Below are 22,224 nucleotides of genomic sequence, written 5' to 3' on the forward strand. Positions count from 1 at the left end.
CGACGTAGAGCCTGCTTGACATTGTTGTTGGGGAGCTCATAAACACTTAATTTGAGAAAAAACCATTAAAAAAAAAAGCTATAGATGTTTGGCAAACCTGTAAAACTGCTTTTAAATGGAAGCAAAAGTAGTTTTTTTGGTGTTGGAAAAAAACTAAAAAATTCTGCATTTTAAAAAAACAGAAGCAGAAAATTATTTATATATTATATATACCAATATATCTCTTATTAATTAATTAACATATCTCATATGTTTGGTTAAGTTCCATTTAATAATTTTATTTTTTATTTTTATATAATAAATTTTATATTTGATTTTACTTTTATGTATTATTATTTTATTTATTAGTTTACGTATTATTTTGCAGAATTAGAAAAAAAAAAGAGAAGGTAACAACAATATTTTAGTAAGATTAGAAAAAAATAACAATTAAGAATTTTAACCCTTCAAAAAAGATGTATAATATTGATTGAAAATTTGAATATGAACATTTTAATTTAATAAAAATATATATTTTTTTTTAATAGATGTTTAAACTAGTTTCTTACTATAAAATAATCTTAATATTAAAAGTACATTAATATTTACCCTTAATCGTAATTTGACTCTCAAAAGCACTTTTAAAAAAGATTAGCCAAACACAAGTTACTTATAAAAAACATTTTTCAAATGAATTAATCAAACACAAATTGTTTTTTTTTTAAAAAGCACTTTTCTGAAAAGATATTTTAGAAAAGTGCTTCTGAAAATAAATAATTTTTAACAGCAATACCAAACATGCTCTTAATAAGAAAAACAGTAAAGAGCATTTAGAAAAAAGAAACAACGAGAAAAACCTCAAAATAGTGCCTTATCTTTAGGTTAAGACTCAAAATCATCTTTAAATTTTTACATGAACCGCTAATAGTCCCTTCATGTTTGCAATATTGGTGTCCCTTTAGTCCTCCTCTAAATCTTTTCCTATTTTTTAAAGTTGAATTTGTTCACAACTTTATATATGGAATGTTCAATTATCTTTTTATATATTTAATAAAAATAATAATATTATTTTATTCCATAAAAATATTATTGCAGCTAAATTAACTACACTTTAATATATAACGTTGCAAGATTAAGTGAAATCAAATTGTGATGCGATTGCGAATTCTATTTCTTCTGGAAAGGAAACAAAGAAAGGGGAAAAAAGAGAAAAGTCAATTATGATGTGTTAAACAGATACAACAGCGNATTTAATAAAAATATATATATATATATATTTTAAATAGATGTTTAAACTAGTTTCTCACAATAAAATAATCTTAATATTAAAAGTACATTAATATTTATCCTTAATCTTAATTTGACTCTCAAAAACACTTTTAAAAAGTATTAGCCAAACACAAGTTGCTTATAAAAAGCATTTTTCAAATGAATTAATCAAACACAAATTGATTTTTTTTTTTAAAAGCACTTTTCTGAAAAGATATTTTAGAAAAGTGCTTAAGAAAATAAATAATTTTTAACAGCAATACCAAACATGCTCTTAATAAGAAAAAACAGTAAAGAGCATTTAGAAAAAAGAAACAACGAGAAAAACCTCAAAATTCCTTATCTTTAGGTTAAGACTCAAAATCATCTTTAAGTTTTTACATGAACCGCTAATAGTCCCTTCATATTTGCAATATTGGTGTCCCTTTAGTCCTCCTCTAAATCTTTTCCTATTTTTTAAAATTGAATTTGTCCACAACTTTATATATGGAATGTTCAATTGTCTTTTTATATATTTAATAGACATAATAATATTATTTTATTCCATAAAAATATTATTGCAGCTAAATTAACTACACTTTAATATATAACGTTGCAAGATTAAGTGAAATCAAATTGTGATGCGATTGCGAATTCTATTTCTTCTGGAAAGGAAACAAAGAAAGGGGAAAAAAGAGAAAGGGACAGAGAAAAGTCAATTATGATGTGTTAAACAGATACAACAGCGAAGGAAAATAAAAATACAGCAAATAACAGAAACAGAGAGAGGCAGAGAGATCGCCAGCAAAAACAAGGCTAGCTTCTGTTGAAGCTTGTGTAAGTTTCGTCTCAAATCGATCATCAAAACATAGTATTCCTCTGTGGTTGAATTGAAGCTTTACTCTCCAGTTTCTTCTGATTCGCGGAGAGGCAAAATGGGGCAAGCCTTTCGCAAGCTGTTCGATACTTTCTTCGGCAATTCTGAGATGAGGGTATTATAACAATCCCCTTTCTCCTCTTATTTTCCGTTATAATTTGATCTATTTGGGAATTTGCGTCATTATATGCTTTCTGCACTTGTTTGTAGCTCCTTAGAATGATATGTGAAGTATTTTACGAAGATTGTTTGAGGCGAAACTAACTGTATTTAGCTGAATTGTGCTGATGTGAAGTATTTTAATAGAATTAGTCTGTGCAACAGTATGTTCTTTTATGTATGAGTTAGAAAACATTTGATTGACACTGGGACGTATGATCCATTTTTCGTGTTAATAATTGCAAGTTAGAAAGATTGATTGGCATTGTTTTTCTTCCATTACCAGACCTATGTTAGCATTATTTGGTATGCACTTACTGCATCTAGTATGCTCCTTCAAGGTTTCTTCCTTTCTAACTTCAATTGGATGCACTGTTGTATCTAATGTTTGAACATGGTTTTAGTGATGCAAATAGTTGAAGATCTTTTTATGTTCGTAGAAACACCGAAGTAGTTTAATTGAAATAGAGAACTGCTCATGGCCAGTTCAGCAAAAACATGTGAGAGATATGTAGGTGGTGATTGATCATATGCTATAAAGAGTAAGAAATAAAAAATATACATCACTGGGAAAACAAAGAGTTTGTTAGTCTAGTAAGAGACTTACATGTTGGTGTAACAATGTGAGATTTAGGGAATCTTAAATTTGGAGGACTTTGAGTTTGCTTCAACAGGCAAATTACTAAGATTTAGAATGAAAGGAGCCGTAATGGAGTGGTACAGTTAACTAGTTGGAATTGAGGTGTAGTTGAAATTCTTTTGATGCAAGATACTAGCTACAAAATTAGAATTGCTAACTCGGAATGCTGTTTTTCCATTTTTCCCTTCAAGAAAGACCTTAAGTGTAGACAGGGTAGCCAGTTTTAAAATTCATGGAGGCTAAACAGGCTCTTAATAAATTTATAGGTACCTTAACAATGTCATTGATGATGTGATCCTAGTCAGCGTCATCCCCAGATATGAAAAATCATCAAATAAAATTTTCTTCCTTAGGTTAGTAGTACAACGTCCAATGTGTTGAAACATGGAGGGAATGGGATGAGGGTTTCTTTAGGGCAAAACCAATGTACTTCCCTTAGTGACTATTGTCCTCTCTCTTAACTAATAACTGCTTCAAATTGGTCTGGTTTTTGTAGCTAAAATTCATTTTCTGCAATAGAAGTGATAATTAATCTAAGCATGCATTTTTTATCATCCACTCTTCGAGAACTCGCATTTCTACCCATGTTTACCAACCTGAGTTTCATCTTGTTTCCTGCAGGAGCTCTATTTTGTAGAATATAGATATTGGGTTTTTCTGCTTGTATGTGTAAATTTTTTTAAGGTTTTGTTATCTTATTTCATATTGATGTCTCTTCTGTTATTTGCTCGTTTCTGGTTACAATTTCAACTGGGACAGGTTGTAATGCTTGGGCTAGATGCGGCTGGAAAAACAACTATATTATACAAACTGCACATAGGAGAAGTTCTATCAACAGTCCCTACCATCGGTATGCTGTCTTAGCTTCTGCTCACTGTTGTGTGGCACTTTGATTGTGAAGTTTGTATTTGTAAAACTTCAATAGATATGCTCTTCATTAAAAAAAGGAAGAAAAAATTCAATAGATCTGCTTGGTAATATCTGTCTTAGCTTAGCTTCTGCTCGCTGTTGCTTTCTTTTTTGTTTCTCGTTGCTTTACAGAGTTATCAGTACATGCGCGGGTGGGAGGTAGCAGGTACCTAGTGGGTTAGCCAAAATGCGCGCAAGGTGTTCCAGACATTACTGTTATAAAAATAAAATAAAATAAAGATGGGGAAAGAACTTGTAGGAAACTACAGTTTGATACTTTTTATTGGTCATCATTAATTCATTACAAATTCCCGAAAGTGGCTGGTACTTACTACTTCATGAAATTTCTTGAGAAATTGAACGCTAACCAAAATAGTTAATTGAACCGTAATGGATGCTGGCTCCTCCTATCTAACTTACTTGCTCTTTACTTGCAAACTGCCTCCCAGTGATCAGGTGCAACACTTGATTACATGACATACATTCTACATCTTTATTTTGGGGGGGATAAGTCACATACTTCCTACATCTCTTCTTTCGTATGGTAATCCTTTTCATTTTCTTAAATTACTTTGTTTGTCACATCTTGAAGCTCAGATTTTATCAGATGTGGCTTACCATAGGTTATGGTTTTTTAATTCTGTCATTGCTTATTATCTAAACATAAAATTTGCGCAAGGGTAGTTTGAAATCTTGAGTTTTGACGTGAAAATTTCTTCGGAAGTTCTCGGAGAAAAATACCTAAAATACCTGTCACTATCTGAATACAGTCTGTGCGTTTGAAACCATTATAATAGATGATTGTATATGCATGTCTTGCAGGATTCAATGTGGAAAAAGTGCAGTACAAAAATGTAATTTTTACAGTGTGGGATGTTGGTGGACAAGAAAAATTAAGGCCACTGTGGAGGCATTACTTCAATAACACAGATGGACTGGTAACTACACCCATTATATAGTATTTGTTTTTTATTTATTTCTTTTGACGAAGTTGTTTCAGTGATGGAATCAAGAAGCTGCAAATAGTTCAAAAGATAGATAAGTACAAAAGTGATTTTGTTAGCTCCATTACAGGGGGTCCTATACTTAAGATAGGGAGCTATAAAGTCCAAAAAAGTGTCAGAGGACTAGCCTTAAGGGAGTGGCTTAGAGTTGGTATTTCATCAAAACATCTTTTACTTCCTTTCTGTCCATACACAACAAAAGATACAAGCAAGAATCAGTTTTCAGATATTGTTGATGGACCTACCATCTTTCCAAGAACTCCAACACATATAGGATCCTTGATATTTTCAGGCATAATTGTACAGTGTAAAAAGAGGTGCCTGTTGGTTTCTATGCTTTGCTGACACGTATAACATTTGACTATATGGATACTCCTTCTGCTAATATTGTCTTGGGTCAAACATGCTTCAATCAGTCTGTCCAGCTGAAACAAATCACTTTTTGGGGTAACAAGTAACATTGTTTTCCAAATTAGTTTCCATCTAGATAGATGCAGAGATGTAAGCTGTAATCCTTTTGAAGGGGGACAACATTTTTTGATGTAGTATACATGTGGATATATAGACTAATGTTACCATTCTCAAAAAAAATTATTAGTTTCCATGGTCAAGTATCCACCATCTCATTATGGGCACAAATGAATGAATTTCATGCTTTAACAAAGTGGAGATCATCAGCTTTATCGCCCCATCTTAGTCTGTCTGAACTATGTTCATTGACTTTGCAGCTCTCCTGTCTTTCAAGTATGTTGAGTAGTTCATCAAGCTTCCAGTCCTGCACATTCTTTGGTTTCTATTTCTCAATAGAAAATAGATACTCCCTTTGTCCGACACTCTTTCCTTTTTAGTCAGTCACAAAAAGAATGACATATTTTTAAATTTAGTAATAATTTAACTTTAAAATGTTATTTTACCCTTTATGAGATGATTATAGTACACAAATATCAATGCTTATTTTAGACCACACGATTCATAATCTTTCTTTCATTCTTAAACTTCGTGTCCAGTCAAACACCATCACATTAATTGGGTTGGGACTGAGGGAGTAGTATTTGGTTTCTAGTCTTATTTGCCAGATATTTCTTTAGTTTGCACTCAGTTGCATCTAACTCCTGATATCACATAAACGCCTGGGGCTAAAGTAAAATTTTCCCTTGGTTCATTGGGAGGTAACATTGCCTAAAAGCACAGAAGAATTTACAATTTTGAGTATGATGGGATTACTGTTTAAGGATCTAACTGTACATTCAATTGTATCCTTCTTCCTTCAACTCTTGGCGTCAAGTTTCTTTCCTTCTCCTTCTCATCCTCACCCATAGACCACACAGAAGGAAACAAGGGATTGAGAAGAGATGAATATTTCAAATAAGATAACACATGAATTTTTTAAATCAAAATGTTTGACTTTGGTGTACAAAATAAGCATATAATATTAAATGTATAGGCCCATTTCCCCATGATTGACAAAGCTTTATCAGCTCCCTTGTTTATGACAATTTCTTGTTTGGACATACTGTCTCTCTAAACTGGATACAGTATCGCTTCACTAAGTGTTTTATCTTATACAGATTTATGTCGTCGACTCTTTGGATCGAGAAAGGATTGGAAAGGCAAAACTAGAATTTCAGGTTTTTTTACTGAACATTAATATTATGGCTCGGACTTCTTTGTTGGTGACATTATCTAATGGCCTTTATCATGTGTTTTCAGGCCATCATCAGAGATCCATTTATGCTTAATGCAATCATCTTGGTTTTTGCTAACAAACAAGACATGGTAAGTTTCTTTTGTTCCAGTATGTTTCCTCGTCCACATAATATAATTAAATGCTTATTTTCTATTTTGCTCTTTTTACTGGTCTTTAGACAAAGTTAGGCTAAAACTATTAAATGAACCCAAGAAAATAGAGGTTCAAAAGTATTGTGGGTGCTATTTAGCAATTTATCATTTCCATTGTTCTGGACTTTGAGATGTTCCCTGTGTAGTATGTTACTAAAGTTTCCTGTGCACGAGGATGATATACTTAAGGCCTCAACTCCTTGATTATTGTAACCTAGCTATGCCCATATCTCATAAGATAGGTTCTACCTAAATCTAAGCAGACTTAACGCATGTACTCTGGTTCTTGATTAGTGAAACCAAACTGGTGTCTGTTTCTGTATTCTCCGGTAAGCAATGTAGGTTAATATGGTCTCCAATGAACAAGTGCATGCAACTGCCCTTATTTCTCTTTACTGCTTTCCAATTTGACCAAAGAAACAGCTCATTCTTTTTTCCTTTTTCTTTCTGTCTTTTCAATAAAACCTTCAGAAAGTAGACCTCCATAATCATTGCATTGCTTGGCTCCATCGATATTGTAAAACTGGCTGCTGATTTTTTGTGGCTGTGTGAGCTTCTTTATAAGTGTTTCAAAAGAAAGACAAGATTTTTGTCACCTAAAAGCAATAGAGCACCGCAAAGCAAGGGATCGTGCATCTAAAAGGTGAAGAAGTGCAAAGAAATCTATGTGAGAATTTCTCATTTCTTTAGACCTTGTAAGTAAAAAAGGGGGAAATTTGAGTGACATCTAAGTTTCAGCCTTCTTTTCCCTTCCTGCTTCGAGTGTGTGAGGACTCTTCTTCTACTTCGGTTTCCCCGAAGCTTCTTTAACTCTCTTCTTCTTTTTCTTCTCTTGATCTTTTCTTCTTCTGCTACTGCTTCTCATTTTCTAATTCAGTTCTCTTTTTAACTATCTCTCTTCCTACAATGGTTTTGCTCTATCCCTTACCTGTTTACTCTCTCATTCTTGATTATCCATTTCCTCACATATGGGGCTATTGTTAGGAAAATTAAAAAGAGAGAGTACATAAAAGAAATCACATAAAATAATTTTTCTTTAAATTTTAAATGAAGAAAGCTGGTTTTTGTTATTGTTGATAAAGCAATAAAACTATGATGTATGTTAAATGATGCAAAATAATTCTTTCACTGCTGATTGGCTGAAAATTAAATATATTCTGTAATTGGAACTTTTTGTGGATTTGTCGATATTAGCTTCTATTATGTTGAATAGTGGTGTTGGTATTTAATATATATACTGTAATGTTAGTAATTACATGCTGAAATCAGCAACATTAACTGCAATATGTTTGCTATAAATAGTATTTATATGTTAGGTAACTTTTGTATTTATTAATTGTGTGCTTTAAAAAAACTTGTGTCTTGCCTCTCACTGCTCCCTTAAAATCACAGGACCTTTCTCGGTTTGTTTTCTCTTTTTTGCTTTTAGAAACACTGTTCTAGATATATCTTTTACTAAAGTATCCCCTTAATGGCTGGTCGCTTTAATTCACTACTGCTAGCAAACCTCTAAGTATTCTTGTGAAAACCCTAAACTAGGAAAAAAACAAATGATTATCTTTAAATGTGCAATTCTTTCAACATTGAATAAAACTTTGGGTCCAACAAAACTATCAAAAAGAAAAAAAAAGATCTGGATCCAACAAACTTGCATTCAATTATGTTTTAGCTACCTGTTGTGTGCACCAAGGTTTGTCCTCTGGTGATTTTGGGTTTTTATGTGTCACATGAACAGTCTATTCCTGTCTAACTGTGATCTGAGAACTTACATACCATCTGAAATGAGAGGGTTGCTCTAATGGTAGAGCCCTTCACCTGACCATTTGTCTGGGAGTTCGTATTGCGTACTAGGGGAAAAAGTGGGCAACTACTGCTGATTCGTAAAGCTTGGTGGGGTGGGGTGAGGATTTTTAGCGGATAGGGTAGATTTTAGAAAAACCATACCATTCCGCAATAGAAATTGATCTCTCTATTCTTGTGATGATTTGAATCATAAAGTCAGTTTTAGTTCACTCTTTCACCATCACCTGCTTGATGGTTTCAAATCTGCTGGTTGTTTGTTTTTCTAATATCACTGTCTTGCACAGCTTCATCAACAAAAATGTCTTGCACAGTAATCATTAGGATGAAAAGTTGTACAGTGGTAGGAGAATTTAAAGATGGATGTGATGGTTCCACCTAATCCTCTCACTTGGTTAGGAAATGAAGGTGGAAAGTGTCTAATTCCTCAATAGCAGTTCTTTCAGACCCTTCAACACTGTTTGGGGAGTGGGGACGAGTTAGATCTCTTTTACTTCCCTGCTAATCATACCAAACAACATACAAATTATGATGAATGTTTCATGTATTTCCTAGTAGCAAGAAATTAAAAGTTTCATCTATCAACATGACATTTCCTCCCTTTAAGTGTTGGGTAGAACTTTTATCTTGAATATCTTTTTTGTCCAGAAAGGAGCAATGACACCAATGGAAGTGTGTGAAGGCCTTGGTCTCTATGAGCTTAAAAACCGAAAATGGCATATACAAGGTACATGTGCTCTTAGAGGGGATGGCCTATACGAGGGATTGGACTGGTTAGCCAGCACTTTAAAAGAACACAAGGCTGCCGGATTCTCTTCCATAGGCCCTTCATCCTTCTGAGTGATCAGGTTTAGACCTAACCTGGAAGTCTTACACAGTTGTAGCTACTATCCATAAGCTGCTTATCTAACTACCAAAGACCTTTTGCAGGCTTACTAAAGAACTTGAACCTCTTTTTCGAGGGGCATCACTGAACATCCGGCTATTTATAAATTGGAGGATGATGATCTCGCGATGACAGTGTTTACCCTTCTCTTCTTAGATCTGTGTTTTTAATGCTAGTGGAGCAGATAAGGCACTTGTTTCCTTGATCTAGTGTGATTCTTGGTCTTTGATTCTGTTGTATATTTGAAACCTGGGCCTTGCAGATTATGTTAACCAGACACTATGAATGCTTCTGTTGATACCGACTGCAGTATACTTCCATGTGAATATAGTGACTAATCATCTAGTCTACAGATGCCCAACACAAGATTTTTTGTCTCCATCTTTCATTGTGCCAGTTTAGAGTTAAATTTCTTTTAACGCAATTAGTTCCATATTTGTTAAGTTGTGGTGGGTTCTCTAAGCAATGCCAACAGTAAGTTCTGTAGAAAGAAGAGCAATGCCATTGTCATTTGAATTCGAATTACGTATGAGTGGAGATATAAACTTACCTTTTGCTACAATATTTGCTGTCATAATTTAGATTGACCAGTTTCACCAAAAGAGAAATACTTCCTCCGTCCACTTTTAATTGTCATATTGCACTATTCAAAAGTCAATTTTGACTAATTTTCAAAGTTAAGTTAAATTACATTAGTTTGATATTTTAAACAAAAAATTTTAATATTTTAAATCTATACGAAAAGTATTATAAATTGCAATTTTTTGTATATCAATATGATGAAAAATACATTATAAGATGTTAATCAAAGTTTGATTTTAAAAAAGGAAATTGTGACGATTAAAAGTGGACGGAAGAAGTGTGTAATAACAAATTCTTTCTATTTCTTATGTTTTGGATAAGACGAACAGGTCTACTCTCTGCTGATCCAATTTGCCCTTTTTAGGTTTGCTGGGATAAGAACCAAAAAAGAGATGACGTGGATTACCCTCACTAAAATAGGAAAAAAAGTTAATAATTTATATATGAAATTTAGACCTATGTTACAAGTGAAAGTGAAGTGAAGCTCAGAAAAAGTAACTAATATCACATATTCACATTTAGAACCTCATACGGAGAATGTTTATGTTTTGATCCATTACAATGCTATGACCTTTCTTCTATAGAAAAACCAACACTACTCTCTTCGGCTTAAAATATTTTTTACTTTCTTAAATTTAATGTCAAGTTAAAAAAAACGCAACAAACATGCACAATCTTTTGAAAGTTCAAGATATATATACAAGCACAATTAAAGAAATAATTACCTTAATTTTAACTTATATATATATATACATATATATATAATATCAATCTCTATTATTATTATTTTGCTCATATTTGTCCCCTTTTTAACTGATCAACTGTTACTCTCCATCATAATCATCAATAGAATAAAAAAGAAAAAAGAAATCACAACCACCAGTATAGAAAAGGCCTCTCACTTTGTACCACACATTACCTACTGTTAAATCACACAAATCTCATGTTGAACTCCAATTTTCATGGAGTTTCGATTCTTTCACTTGCTTTGATTTGATTCCATTTTTTCTTCTAAAAGATCAAAGCAAGAGATGCTTTCATGTCAAAATTCCACTATGTTTTGCCACAGACGTGCTTTGATTCTGCGTAAGAATCCGTTGTTGCTGTTTTTCCCCTGTCAAGGTCTTCGTAGAAATGTAAAATTCCGATGTGTTCTCGATCAGATTGTGCCCAAATTCACTGTTTCATCGTCGTTAAGCTCTGTGTTGACTTCCGGCAACGCGATTGCTGCGGCAGCGGCGGTCAGTGGTGGTTCCGTTCACGGAGCGGTTACGTCGGCGATAACGCAGGTTGCAGTCACCGCGGTTGCGATTGCATCCGGAGCTTGCCTTTCTACTAAGGTCGATTTTTTGTGGCCCAAAGTGGATGAACAACCTGGTGAGCTCCTACTTTCTGTCCTCTCGCTATTTATTTAGTTTTTATTTTTATTTTATTTTATGTAAAGTAAGTGACCCGGCGACTGCCGGCAGTTTTTGTTTTAGGAAAGCAACTTTGATTGTAGTTGGATTTTAGAAGAATTTCTGTGTTCTGTTAGACTAGAAAAAAGTGTATCAATATGGATTACACCTTTTAAGTTCAGCGATCGCAGGGACTGTAACAGAAGTTTGTAAGTTGTAGTAGATACCTTTTGCCGTTCCTATGGAGTTTTTTCGAGTGTTTGGTCAAAAACATCCCTCAACTATACTCTATGTTTAAACCACAGCCACTATCACAATGAACAAAAAAACATCCCTCAATTATCTTAAAAATGGCAAGATTCATCCTTTAAGTAGTTTTTGTCAAAAAAACTAATGATTGATCAGCCTACAAATCCCCTGTTTTGCTTGCTCCCATTATTCTCTTAGCTTATAGTAGTAATAGACAATCCTAACTAAATTGAATGAGCTAGGAAGAGAGGTTTGCATCCTCAACTTCACAGTAGCTGCCAGGATGTCCCGTAAAAAGTGAGCAAAACATTTCAAGTAAAATATTTTTCGCTCTATATAATTACTGTTCAGATAAGCAACAAAATATTATAAGAAAAAAATGTATAATTTTCTCTTTATTTCCTAGACAATGAGGGAATTTAAAGTATTAAGGTAGTCTATTTTAATTTTATTTTTATTGATAAACACTAGTTACTGTATTTTTAAAAATATAAAAGTAACATATTTAGATATTACATAAAAAAATATTTTTTTATTCCAATTTATGTGACATTTTTGCTTCTTAAGATACAAACTATGTGAACTTTTTATAAATATTTTACTATGTATTTTTCATCATATTCACGTGAGAAAAATTACAACTTTAATATGTGAAAAACGCCACATATTTATCCATAGTTAATTCTAGCTTCATTTACATGAAAGGAAATGAAATTAACCGTTAGTTTCTACCAAGAGAAAAGATGGAAGGGTGAATCTGGCCATTTTTAGGATAGTTAAGGGATGTTTTGGCTCATTGTGGTAGTAAAAGGATGTTGTTTAAATTTAGAGTATATTTGAAGGATGTTTTTAGCCAAAAACTCGAGCTTTTTCCTTTCATAAGTTTTCAATGGGAGCTTTCCCCTAACTTTTGCATGTATTACTGTCTGTAAACTGTAACTTCCTTTAGAACTATTGCTAGGGAAATCCTTAGATTTTATGCATTTTCTTACATGTTCAACTACTCTAGTAAATAAGCAGTTCACTTTTTCCTTTCCTTTGTTGCTTATAATATGTACGTTCTGGACTTTTCCTTCTATAGGATTCATTGAAGTGTATGATTTATAGCATATGAGGAAGTCTTATATTCTATTCGATGTATGGAAGTGTACGAATTACATGTGCTTGAGATGTCTAGAAAGGAGATGAAGAAGCTTCTTCAGTTAACGATCTGTTCAATGAATTCCCTCTATAGAATTCTAAGAACTTGATAGTATACTAGCGTTTACTTAGTTAAACATCTACTTCTTCTCAACTGATAAAGATTAAACACCATAAGGGCTAGTATGTAAGTGTAATTCTTCTGCAGGATCACTCTTGTTGGATGGAGTAGATGTCACTGGATACTCCATCTTCAGCGATGATAAGGTTTACCATCTCAACTTGCACTTGTTGATGTCAATATACACATTTGCCAATAGTGCCCTAAATTCTGAATCTGTGAAGGCAGGTGCAGAAGGCTATTGCATTTGCACGAAAAGCTCACAATGGACAGCTACGCAGAACTGGAGAGCCGTATTTAACACATTGTATTCACACCGGAAAGATTGTAGCTGCCTTGGTTCCATCAACTGGGAAAAGGGTACAATTGTGTCTTTTTAATGACAGTAGTTTGTTCAACATCTCACATTACCTGAAAGTCTATGCATCTCTCTACATATATCTAGTTAGGTTCTTTGTTCTCTGGTAATTTATGTTGAAAGTAATACACACACTGTATTATGTAAGCTCTTCTAAGTGAATTTGCACATTGTAACTGCTAATTTTTTTATAGGCCATTGATACGGTTGTTGCGGGAATTCTCCATGATGTGGTTGATGATACGGGTGAAAGTTTGGACACTATAGAGAGGGAGTTTGACGCTGATGTTGCAAATTTGGTAGCAGGTGTTTCTAGGTTAAGTTTCATCAATCAGGTACCGTATGCACTATGATCAGTTATGATGGATTTTAAGTTACAACCCTGATTTCAGTCATAGCTTGAAATGGTGATATGATTTTAACTCAGGACATTGTAATTATGAAACTTGGTGAGTCAATGCTATGCTTCAATTTAAATTCTGAAAATTGTGGTCCTTCCTAGCCGTACATCTATACTGAACAAGAATTGAATGTCACTGTATTTAAATGAAAGTAACCAAAAAGAAATTACTCTTCTTAAAAAATGTAACTTGAGGTAATACTTACAATTTTTGAAATAGAGTACAGTATAAAGGAAAAAGTTTCTCTTTTAGATGAGTGGAATAATGGACACCCCAAAATGGCCAACAGGATTGTCGATTCATGTGCAGCTTGGTTTCGTCTTCCTTGTCTTCTTCATAGTTCTCAGTTATGTCCCGACTTTTAAGTGAAATTTTCCATGCAGCTGTTAAGGAGGCATCGCAGGTTAAATGTGAATCAAGCTGCACTTAGCCATGATGAGGTACTTGAATGCGAATTAAGATCATTTAAAATATCTAACATGTAGACATCTTGCATTTTGTTAAGATAGCTTACCATTGCATAGAATCTGAAATAATGTGATGGCTTTTTGGAAAAGATTGATAATGTTGAAGTGTGTGACCATCTCATCTAAAAGCTTAAGTTGTTGGAGGCACACTTTTATTATTTTATTATATTCTCAACAAATAATAAGGTTAAATGTGAATCAAGCTGCACTTAGCTATGATGAGGTACTTGAACGCACATTAAGATCATTTAGGGGTCGTTTGGTGTGAGGGATAATACCAAATAATCCCGGGATTAAATTATAGTACCGCTTATTTTATTGTTTGGTTGGCAAGTTCGGGATAACTTATCCCGGGATTAATAATTAATACCGGGATAAGTTATCCCTCTCCTTGGGTGGTATAGTAATCCCGGGATAACTTATCCCGGGATAAAATAGGTAAATGACAAAAATGTCTCTTTCAACCCTTTTGTTATATCACTTTTTACATTAATGAAGGGTATTTTTGTAAACAAATAAATTGTTCTTAAAATTTATTATTTTGAATACAACAAACCAAACACTCAATAAAAAATAATCCCAACACAACTTATCCCATCATAACTAATCCCAACATAATTTATCCCAACATAATTTATCCCATCATAACTCATTTTCAAACCAAACGACCCCTTAAAATATCTAATATGTACACATCTTGCATGTTGCTGAGATAGTTGACGGTTGCATAGAATCTGAAATAATGTGATGACTTTTTGGATCATGTTGATAATAAGAGCTCTTCATTCATTCTTGTGTATTCTTTGATGTAGTCCTGCTACTTTCATCTTGCCAGCATACTCTTCTCCGTGGTTTTTAACTAAAACTTAATATATGAATAGATGTGATGACATCCAAGTCTTTTGTAAAGCAGTAAGTGATGTCATGTCCCTCAAACTCATATTTTATATTTGTTCTCACGTTGAGCTCTTTATTATATCTGAAGTTATCAAACAAGTGTGACTTCTGAGTTCTGAGAGCAGCGAAAAAAAGGTCTTTGCACATTCCTTTTAGCATAGCTTTGTTTATTCCCTGAAGTTTGCTATGTTGCTCGGACTCTTCAAAAATGTCGACTGGTGCGTGTCGGATCCTCCAAAAATAGTGTATTTTTGAAGGATCCGACACCGGTGCGGCAACAATTTTGGAGAGTCCGAGTAACGTAGGAAGTTTGTAGGTTAGTTATGCACTATGCTTTGTTCTTTTATTTCATTGTATGTATATTCGTGTACAGGCAAATAATTTACGAGTGATGCTACTGGGCATGGTTGATGATCCACGTGTGGTGCTTATCAAACTAGCAGACCGTCTTCACAACATGAGAACCATGTATAGTCTTCGAACCACTAGTTTTAGTTTGTCTCAATTAGATTGATTTATGCATGTCTGTGTCCAATTGGATTTCAATAGTTAGGAAAATGTTCACTTTTTTGTTGTAGTTCTTTTACCCTTCTATTCTTTCTTTGCAAATCCTTCATCCTAAACACTAAAGCATGATTCTAATATTGAAGTGGCTGATCTTTTGTTCATTGAAACTCTTCCAGCTATGCATTACCTCCAGCCAAGGCTCAAGCTGTTGCTCAGGAGACACTGGCTATTTGGTGTTCACTTGCTTCGAGATTGGGGCTTTGGGCATTAAAGGCTGAACTTGAAGATCTATGTTTTGCAGTGCTTCAGGTGCGTTCATGTTTTAGTCATTTATGTAGAAAATGCTGTCATGTGAGAAGGCAAAATTAGTAACAGCATGAATATGTAATGCAGCCTCAAATATTTCTTCGGATGAGAGCTGACCTAGCATCCATGTGGAGCCATCCAAACAAGACAGGCAATGCAAGAAAAATATATGGCAAATTCAGCTCCCTTTTGCACCAGAGAATGAAACGTGTGACCGCTGAGCACGAAGAACCCTCAGAAACTGATGAAGAAAACATATGCATGAAGGTGAAGACAATTCGAGATGTTGTTTCATCTCTATTCACGAAACTTGTTGTGAATGCATTGCAGTGATAATCAATTGATAATTTGGGTTTGCGGTTTCTGTTACCTGTCACTCTTCAAATGATCCTGTCAATCACCATATCATACAAGCTCATATGCTTCTGCTTTGGTGATATTGTGTTTGCCTTGTCATCATTTTTATGTCTAACTTCTCAAAAGAAACTTCTTATTGGGATCTTCTAAAAGCATAGCTGGTCTAACTGATACCAAAGGTGGGCAATGAAGCATTACAGGAATTGTGTTATTCTAAAAGTACAAACTGATGATCTTTTCTGAACTTGTAATTTCTGATAGAAAATTTACAATTTACCTATTCCTGTACAGTCTATGATTTATAATTTTGTTTGAAGAAGTTGATAGTTTTACCCAGAACCTTTTCTTTTGCTCCCTATATGGGAAGAGGATCCAGTATTATTCAATCATCTAACAGTTTTTTGTCACCCTGTTTTCTTGGGTGGTTGGGGCAGGTAGTCCTTTATCTGTGTTTATATCTCCTCCTGTAGTATTAAACAACTAATAAATTTGAGTCTTAACTATCCTCAATCTTCAGGTTCTTCTGCAAGCTGTACTTCCTTTTGATCTTTTACAAGATAGAAAGAAGCGTACTGACTTTTTCAACAAGCTTGTGGCAAATTCAAATTTGGAGACAACACCAAAGGTCGTGAGAGATGCTGCCTTTGCCCTAGGAACTCTGGTAGTTTGCGAGGAGGCTTTGGAGCGTGAATTATTCATTTCTACCTCGTATGTTTTACTCGTTAATCAATGCAATACTTCTGGAATAAAAGAAAAGACCACATGACCTATCATAATGCTTTTTAACTTTGTGCATCTGGTTATGTTGCAGATATGTGCCTGGGATGGAAGTCACATTATCTGGACGCTTAAAAAGCTTGTTTAGTATTTATAGTAAGGTAGAAGGATAAATTCATAAAGCACAATTATGCATAGTTATTTCTTGTTATAATTTATCAGAAAAGTGGAAAATCAATTGTGGACTTGTGGTGCTAATGATGTTTACTTACCAAGACTTTTGAGGTCTTTGTTGATTTATCTTTTTTCATTTTGCTGCTTCATAATCGGATATCTTCTCATGCATTGCTTCTTTGTCATATAGATTTAAAGAAAAAACTGACAATTTACATTTTAATTTTACTTGGCACAGATGAAAAGGAAAGAAATTGGCATAAACAAAGTGTATGATGCCCGTGCATTGAGGGTTATTGTCGGAGATAAGAATGGGGCATTACACAGCCAGGCAGTTCAGAGTTGCTATAATCTTCTCAACATTGTGCACAGGTGTATAGATTGGATATTCTTTTGTTGAATGTCACCTTTGTTACATGTTGTTGAATTACATATGTGAGCAGCAGTGGTACTAATAGTGAGGAAATGATATGTGCCCTTCGAAGAATCTGCACATTTATTAATAGCATACATATCATCTGCTTGTTTTAGTTTATTTTTTAGATATCCTATAAACTTTCTCAAGTTCAATGGAACATGCATGTCAATATATGTGCTTATAGAGGTTCAAACTTGACCTATTTTGCTTTTCAAAATGTTTAGGCTATGGTCCCCTATCGATGGAGAGTTTGATGACTACATTGTTAACCCAAAACCAAGTGGCTACCAGGTTTGAACTTCTTATTTACTTCAATGGGTTACTGTTTTCATTAAGTTAGATTGGCCATCTTTGTGGCATAATCACTGTTCTGACTGCTATCCAACCTTATATTCTCCTCCTGATCTCAGTCCCTACACACTGCAGTACAAGGTCCCGACAACTCACCTCTGGAAATTCAAATAAGAACCCAGGTATTACATCCTCAAATCTTTCAGTTGATCATTGATATTGATGTGCTTTACGTTTTGGTCTTTCCTTTTCATTTACTTCTGTTAGTCGGTAGAGTGGTGATTATCGTTATTTTTATCTAGCTCTAAAATGCTGATCTTGAATTTTCAGAGGATGCATGAGTGTGCTGAACATGGACTTGCAGCGCATTGGCTTTACAAAGAAACTGAAGATAAGCTGCCCTTGGTGACCAGTGTAACTGGTTCTGGAACAACTACACCCTCATTCTTCTCAACAGATATTGAAGATCAAGGTTCTATTGAAGATGATGGGTCACATAAGTATAGCTCGTTAAAAGTGGGGGATCCTGTCCTCAGAGTGGAAGCAGGTCAGCTGCTTGCTGCAGTTATTGTGAGGTAGATCATCACCAAATTCATAACATTTATCTCAAATGCTTTTATTGTATGTGAATAGTTTTCTTTTTCACCAGAGTGGACAAGGGTGCAAGAGAATTGCTTGTTGCTGTAAGTTTTGGGCTAGCAGCTTCTGAGGCAGTAGCTGACAGAAGATCTTCTTCTCAGATGAAAAGATGGGAAGCTTTTGCAAGATTATATAAGAAGGTAACTTTTGGAAGTTCTATAACTTGTCATTTCAGAATAATATGGTTATTACTGGTAAGCCCTGTGCTGAATTGGCTGATCACTTTATGTCTGTTGGCCTGATTCATGCTTGGTGCAAGTTTCTACGAAGGAAATACTACGTCACATATCTTAGTAAAATCTCAAGCACTTCTCATTTTCCAATTCATTGACCTTGTAGAAAAGGTATAGTTAGCTGACCTTGACTGCTGGATGAAGAAAAAAGCCTAATATTCCCTTTCTTGATATAACTGATAAGCTAGCTATCACCCATACTAATCATGAAAATACCTTAAGTTTGTTACCTGGGACTTTTCCTCTTTCATAGCTTCTTTCACCTTTGAAACAGACTGCTTGATAAATAATAAAATTGTGAAACCAATCTTGCCTCTTTAAATTACCTAATAGCTAGCTTGCTCTGACATTTGTGGTGATAGCATTAGAAAGGTCCATGGTATCCGTAGATTGAGATATTTTGGAGGGGGCCATACACATGCATATGCAAATGCAGATAGAGCAGTAGATCTAAATCACGGGTAGGAGGAAGAAGCTAATCAATTAAAATTGAGACAAGGAGAGACAAAATTGACAGAAGAGAAATTTACCTTGGAGTATTGGCAAGAATATGTCCAGTTAATCTGCAGCTGATATAGCAACACTTAGGGTGTGTTTTGCATGGAAATTTACCTTGAAAATATTTCCAATCTTCCTATGTTTGGTTGGTCAGAAGGATTTGGAAAACATTTCCTCTGGGAAAATAAGTTCCTTAGAAATCAGGAAAATGACTTTCCTAGTAGGTTTAGGGAAAACAAATTCCAGAATTGATATTTCAAGCTCATTGTCTCCTCTCATCCCCATCCCACCTCCAGGCCATAGTAATTTCGTAGATTATATATAAATGCTCTTGGGGCAATGTTTTTTTAGCTCACTTACCAAACAGTAGAAAATAAGCAAGAAAACAACACACACATAGTGTTCCTAATCAGCCCTTTGATAAGTATCACTAAATAAGACTATACTATAGGGATACAGGAAAAAATAAGTTCTTCTATTGTTTATCATCATCAGCAACAATAACAATAATAACGATAATGATGATGATGATGATAATGATAATGGTGATCGAAGTTCATGTCTCTTAAATTTTTGTTTACAACATACATCTGTATATCAGCGAATTTACAGGCAAAGCAGTCATCTCTTAGTGCCTAAGATCATCATATTTTAACTTTAGGGATTACAACATGATTTTCAGGTATCGGATGAATGGTGGTGCGAACCAGGACATGGGGATTGGTGCACTTGCCTGGAAAAGTATACACTTTGTCAAGATGGTATGTACCACAAGGTATGGGAAACCTCAAACCATGACATGGAAGTGAAATTCTAAGAATTCAAAGATAAACCGTGATGTGATGTTTTTTCCTTCGATACTTTCTAAAGTACTGCTTGAATATGTTCTGATACTAGGATCAGCATAAGTTACAAGTCAATTTAGTAATCCCATGTGGCGTCAATTTATGCCACCTAAAATCGGATGTATGGAGTAGTTGAGGCTAAACAGTCAACATGTCTCTTTGTTCTGCTGGGATCCTGTAACAACTATTACATTGTTGATGCAGCAAGACCAGTTCGAGCGCTTGTTGCCCACTTTCATCCAAATCATTGAATTGACAGAGGAGGAAGAAAATGTTTACTGGGCTATCATGTCTGCCATCTTTGAGGGGAAACCTGTTGCCTCTGTTACATCTAACCCAAGTTTTGAGAACAAGCTGGGCTATAGCGCTTCTAATCCGACGTTAAGGGACTCTGGCATCAACAATAAGGTATTTTGACTACTTGTATATGCCCAAAGTTCAATAACAATATGATGAACTTGTTATGCTCTTATCTTATACTCGGGAGATGTAATAATGTCGTTGGTGATGATGAATGAAGTTAGCCACTGAACCATAAAATGGACAATACGCCTGTTCTTTTGGTCAATATCCATCAAATGTATGGGAAGAGGCTAATAAAAGGGCATCAGTAGTTATTCCTGGCACTGATCAGTGCCACGACACCCAAAGTGTGACATGTGTGTGATATTCATTGTTTACCCTTAATTATCCTGCTTTTCCTATTTTACCATTGTCTCACATAAGCTATCACTTTGATAGTAAATGTTGTCACAAGATAGCGTTTTGCTTCACGGTCAGCGAATGGTGTGGTGGGTTGGGTATTTGAGAAAAAAAGAAAGAGAGGGAAAAGATAGAGGACGGATTGATTCATCAAAGTAGTAGATTAACTCAATGGATAAAACTTTAAAGCTGCTTTGCGAGGTGTCTAAACATGAACCTTTTTTTTTTGACAAAGGTTGTGTAGAACATTAAACAATAACTTGATAAGAAAGCATTTGTGGGTCCTGTCTTTGTATATCTTTTAAGCTTTGGGTGATCTATCAATTCCTATGTCCTTCAATCTTAAACAAGTCCCTCTTATGACTCTTTATGGTTCATTTAGCTGATGAATTCAGCTTGCAATTTTGAAAACCTACAGGTATATTTGCTGAGGACAATGCTACAATGGGAGAAGCAACTGCGCTCTGAAGCAAGTCAGCGAGTGGTGCTTGCTACAAAACCATATGAAGCTAGCTCCGGTTTGCTAGGTGAGGTGGTCATCGTATGCTGGCCCCATGGTGAGATAATGCGCCTGAGCACTGGTAGCACCGCAGCTGATGCTGCTAGGAGAGCAGGGTTGGAGGGGAAGTTGGTTTCAGTAAATGGCCAGCTGGTAGTGCCCAATACAAAGTTAAAAGATGGTGATGTGGTTGAGATCAGAATGTAGATATGTTCTCTATGTTCAATCACGCTCGGTCTGTACAGCATGTATATTCATTGCAATTCAGGGAAGGCGCTCACAACAGAATGAAGCTCTATGTCCTGGGTCAAGGGTAATTCAGTTACTAGCTGCTGAGCAAAGTTCATTCGTTGTTCATAGTTAGGCCTTGGAGTGGCTCTTCAAATTGTACATATTGTTAACCTCAAATGTAAATTTTAAAAAATAAAACTCTTGTAGCAGGGCGACCATTGTACCGTTTTGAAAAAAAAAAAGAAAAAAAAGTTTATTCTAAACACTCTTTTGGTTCATTCCGTCCGATTTCACAAAACTTCCCTTAGTTTCTATTGCTTATGGAAAAAGATGGAGGTATTTTTTTTATCTTACAAAAAGTTGATATATCAAACATGCTTTCTAAAAAGTATTTTGAAGTTTTTTAAATAAGTTACAAAAAGAGTTTGAAATAGTCCATTATGTATGGAGGTTGGTTCAAAGTCATTTAAATGTACTTTTTGAACAGTTTTAGATTTAAAATTGTTTACTTTTGATTTGGGCCGAATGTTGCCCATTAGATTTGACAAGATAGAAAAAAGAAGATTTACCAAAACACAAAAGTCCTATCAAATTCTAGAAATTGTAACTCAAAAATTATACTACTAGATAAACAGAAAAAATTACACCTAAAAAAGCAAAAAGTTTAAAAATAGATAAAAAATAATAGAAACTATAACCTTCCTTCAATTTTCAAATGTGAGTTTTTATTGATCTCTCCCCTCTCCCCCAACCACACAAATCACAACATATCAAATTCTCATTAAACCTAAGTGATATAAAGTCGTGAAATATTTGACAAAGACAAAATTATTCACTTTTGACAAATTTAATGT

At 34.5% G+C, this 22,224-nt stretch overlaps 2 protein-coding genes across 3 annotated transcripts; both read left to right on the plus strand.

The window, feature by feature from the left end:
• The first annotated feature begins 1,993 nt into the window (after positions 1 to 1,993).
• Positions 1,994 to 9,733, plus strand: LOC125860719 (uncharacterized). The gene is made up of 7 exons (XM_049540736.1): positions 1,994 to 2,219; positions 3,663 to 3,753; positions 4,635 to 4,750; positions 6,385 to 6,444; positions 6,527 to 6,592; positions 9,104 to 9,303; positions 9,386 to 9,733. Exons 1-6 carry the CDS (start codon positions 2,163 to 2,165, stop codon positions 9,293 to 9,295), a joined length of 582 nt encoding a protein of 193 aa, XP_049396693.1. The 5' UTR covers positions 1,994 to 2,162; the 3' UTR covers positions 9,296 to 9,303; positions 9,386 to 9,733.
• A 1,068-nt stretch (positions 9,734 to 10,801) lies between these two features.
• LOC125858537 (uncharacterized) lies at positions 10,802 to 21,541 on the plus strand. 2 transcript variants are annotated; one of them, XM_049538338.1, is made up of 18 exons: positions 10,802 to 11,300; positions 12,918 to 12,976; positions 13,059 to 13,190; positions 13,383 to 13,523; positions 13,973 to 14,029; positions 15,327 to 15,421; positions 15,637 to 15,769; positions 15,854 to 16,033; positions 16,641 to 16,831; positions 16,935 to 17,001; positions 17,253 to 17,386; positions 17,657 to 17,723; positions 17,843 to 17,905; positions 18,054 to 18,298; positions 18,373 to 18,502; positions 19,776 to 19,868; positions 20,143 to 20,346; positions 21,059 to 21,541. In XM_049538338.1, exons 1-18 carry the CDS (start codon positions 10,955 to 10,957, stop codon positions 21,344 to 21,346), a joined length of 2,625 nt encoding a protein of 874 aa, XP_049394295.1. In that variant the 5' UTR covers positions 10,802 to 10,954; the 3' UTR covers positions 21,347 to 21,541. The 2 variants fall into 2 exon arrangements, with proteins under 2 accessions (XP_049394295.1, XP_049394296.1); XM_049538339.1 differs by having other exon boundaries at positions 11,029 to 11,300; positions 13,055 to 13,190.
• The last annotated feature ends 683 nt before the right edge of the window (positions 21,542 to 22,224 follow it).

The sequence above is a fragment of the Solanum stenotomum genome, chromosome 3, assembly GCF_019186545.1.
Source record: "Solanum stenotomum isolate F172 chromosome 3, ASM1918654v1, whole genome shotgun sequence".
In the NCBI taxonomy this organism is placed as follows: Eukaryota; Viridiplantae; Streptophyta; class Magnoliopsida; order Solanales; family Solanaceae; genus Solanum; species Solanum stenotomum.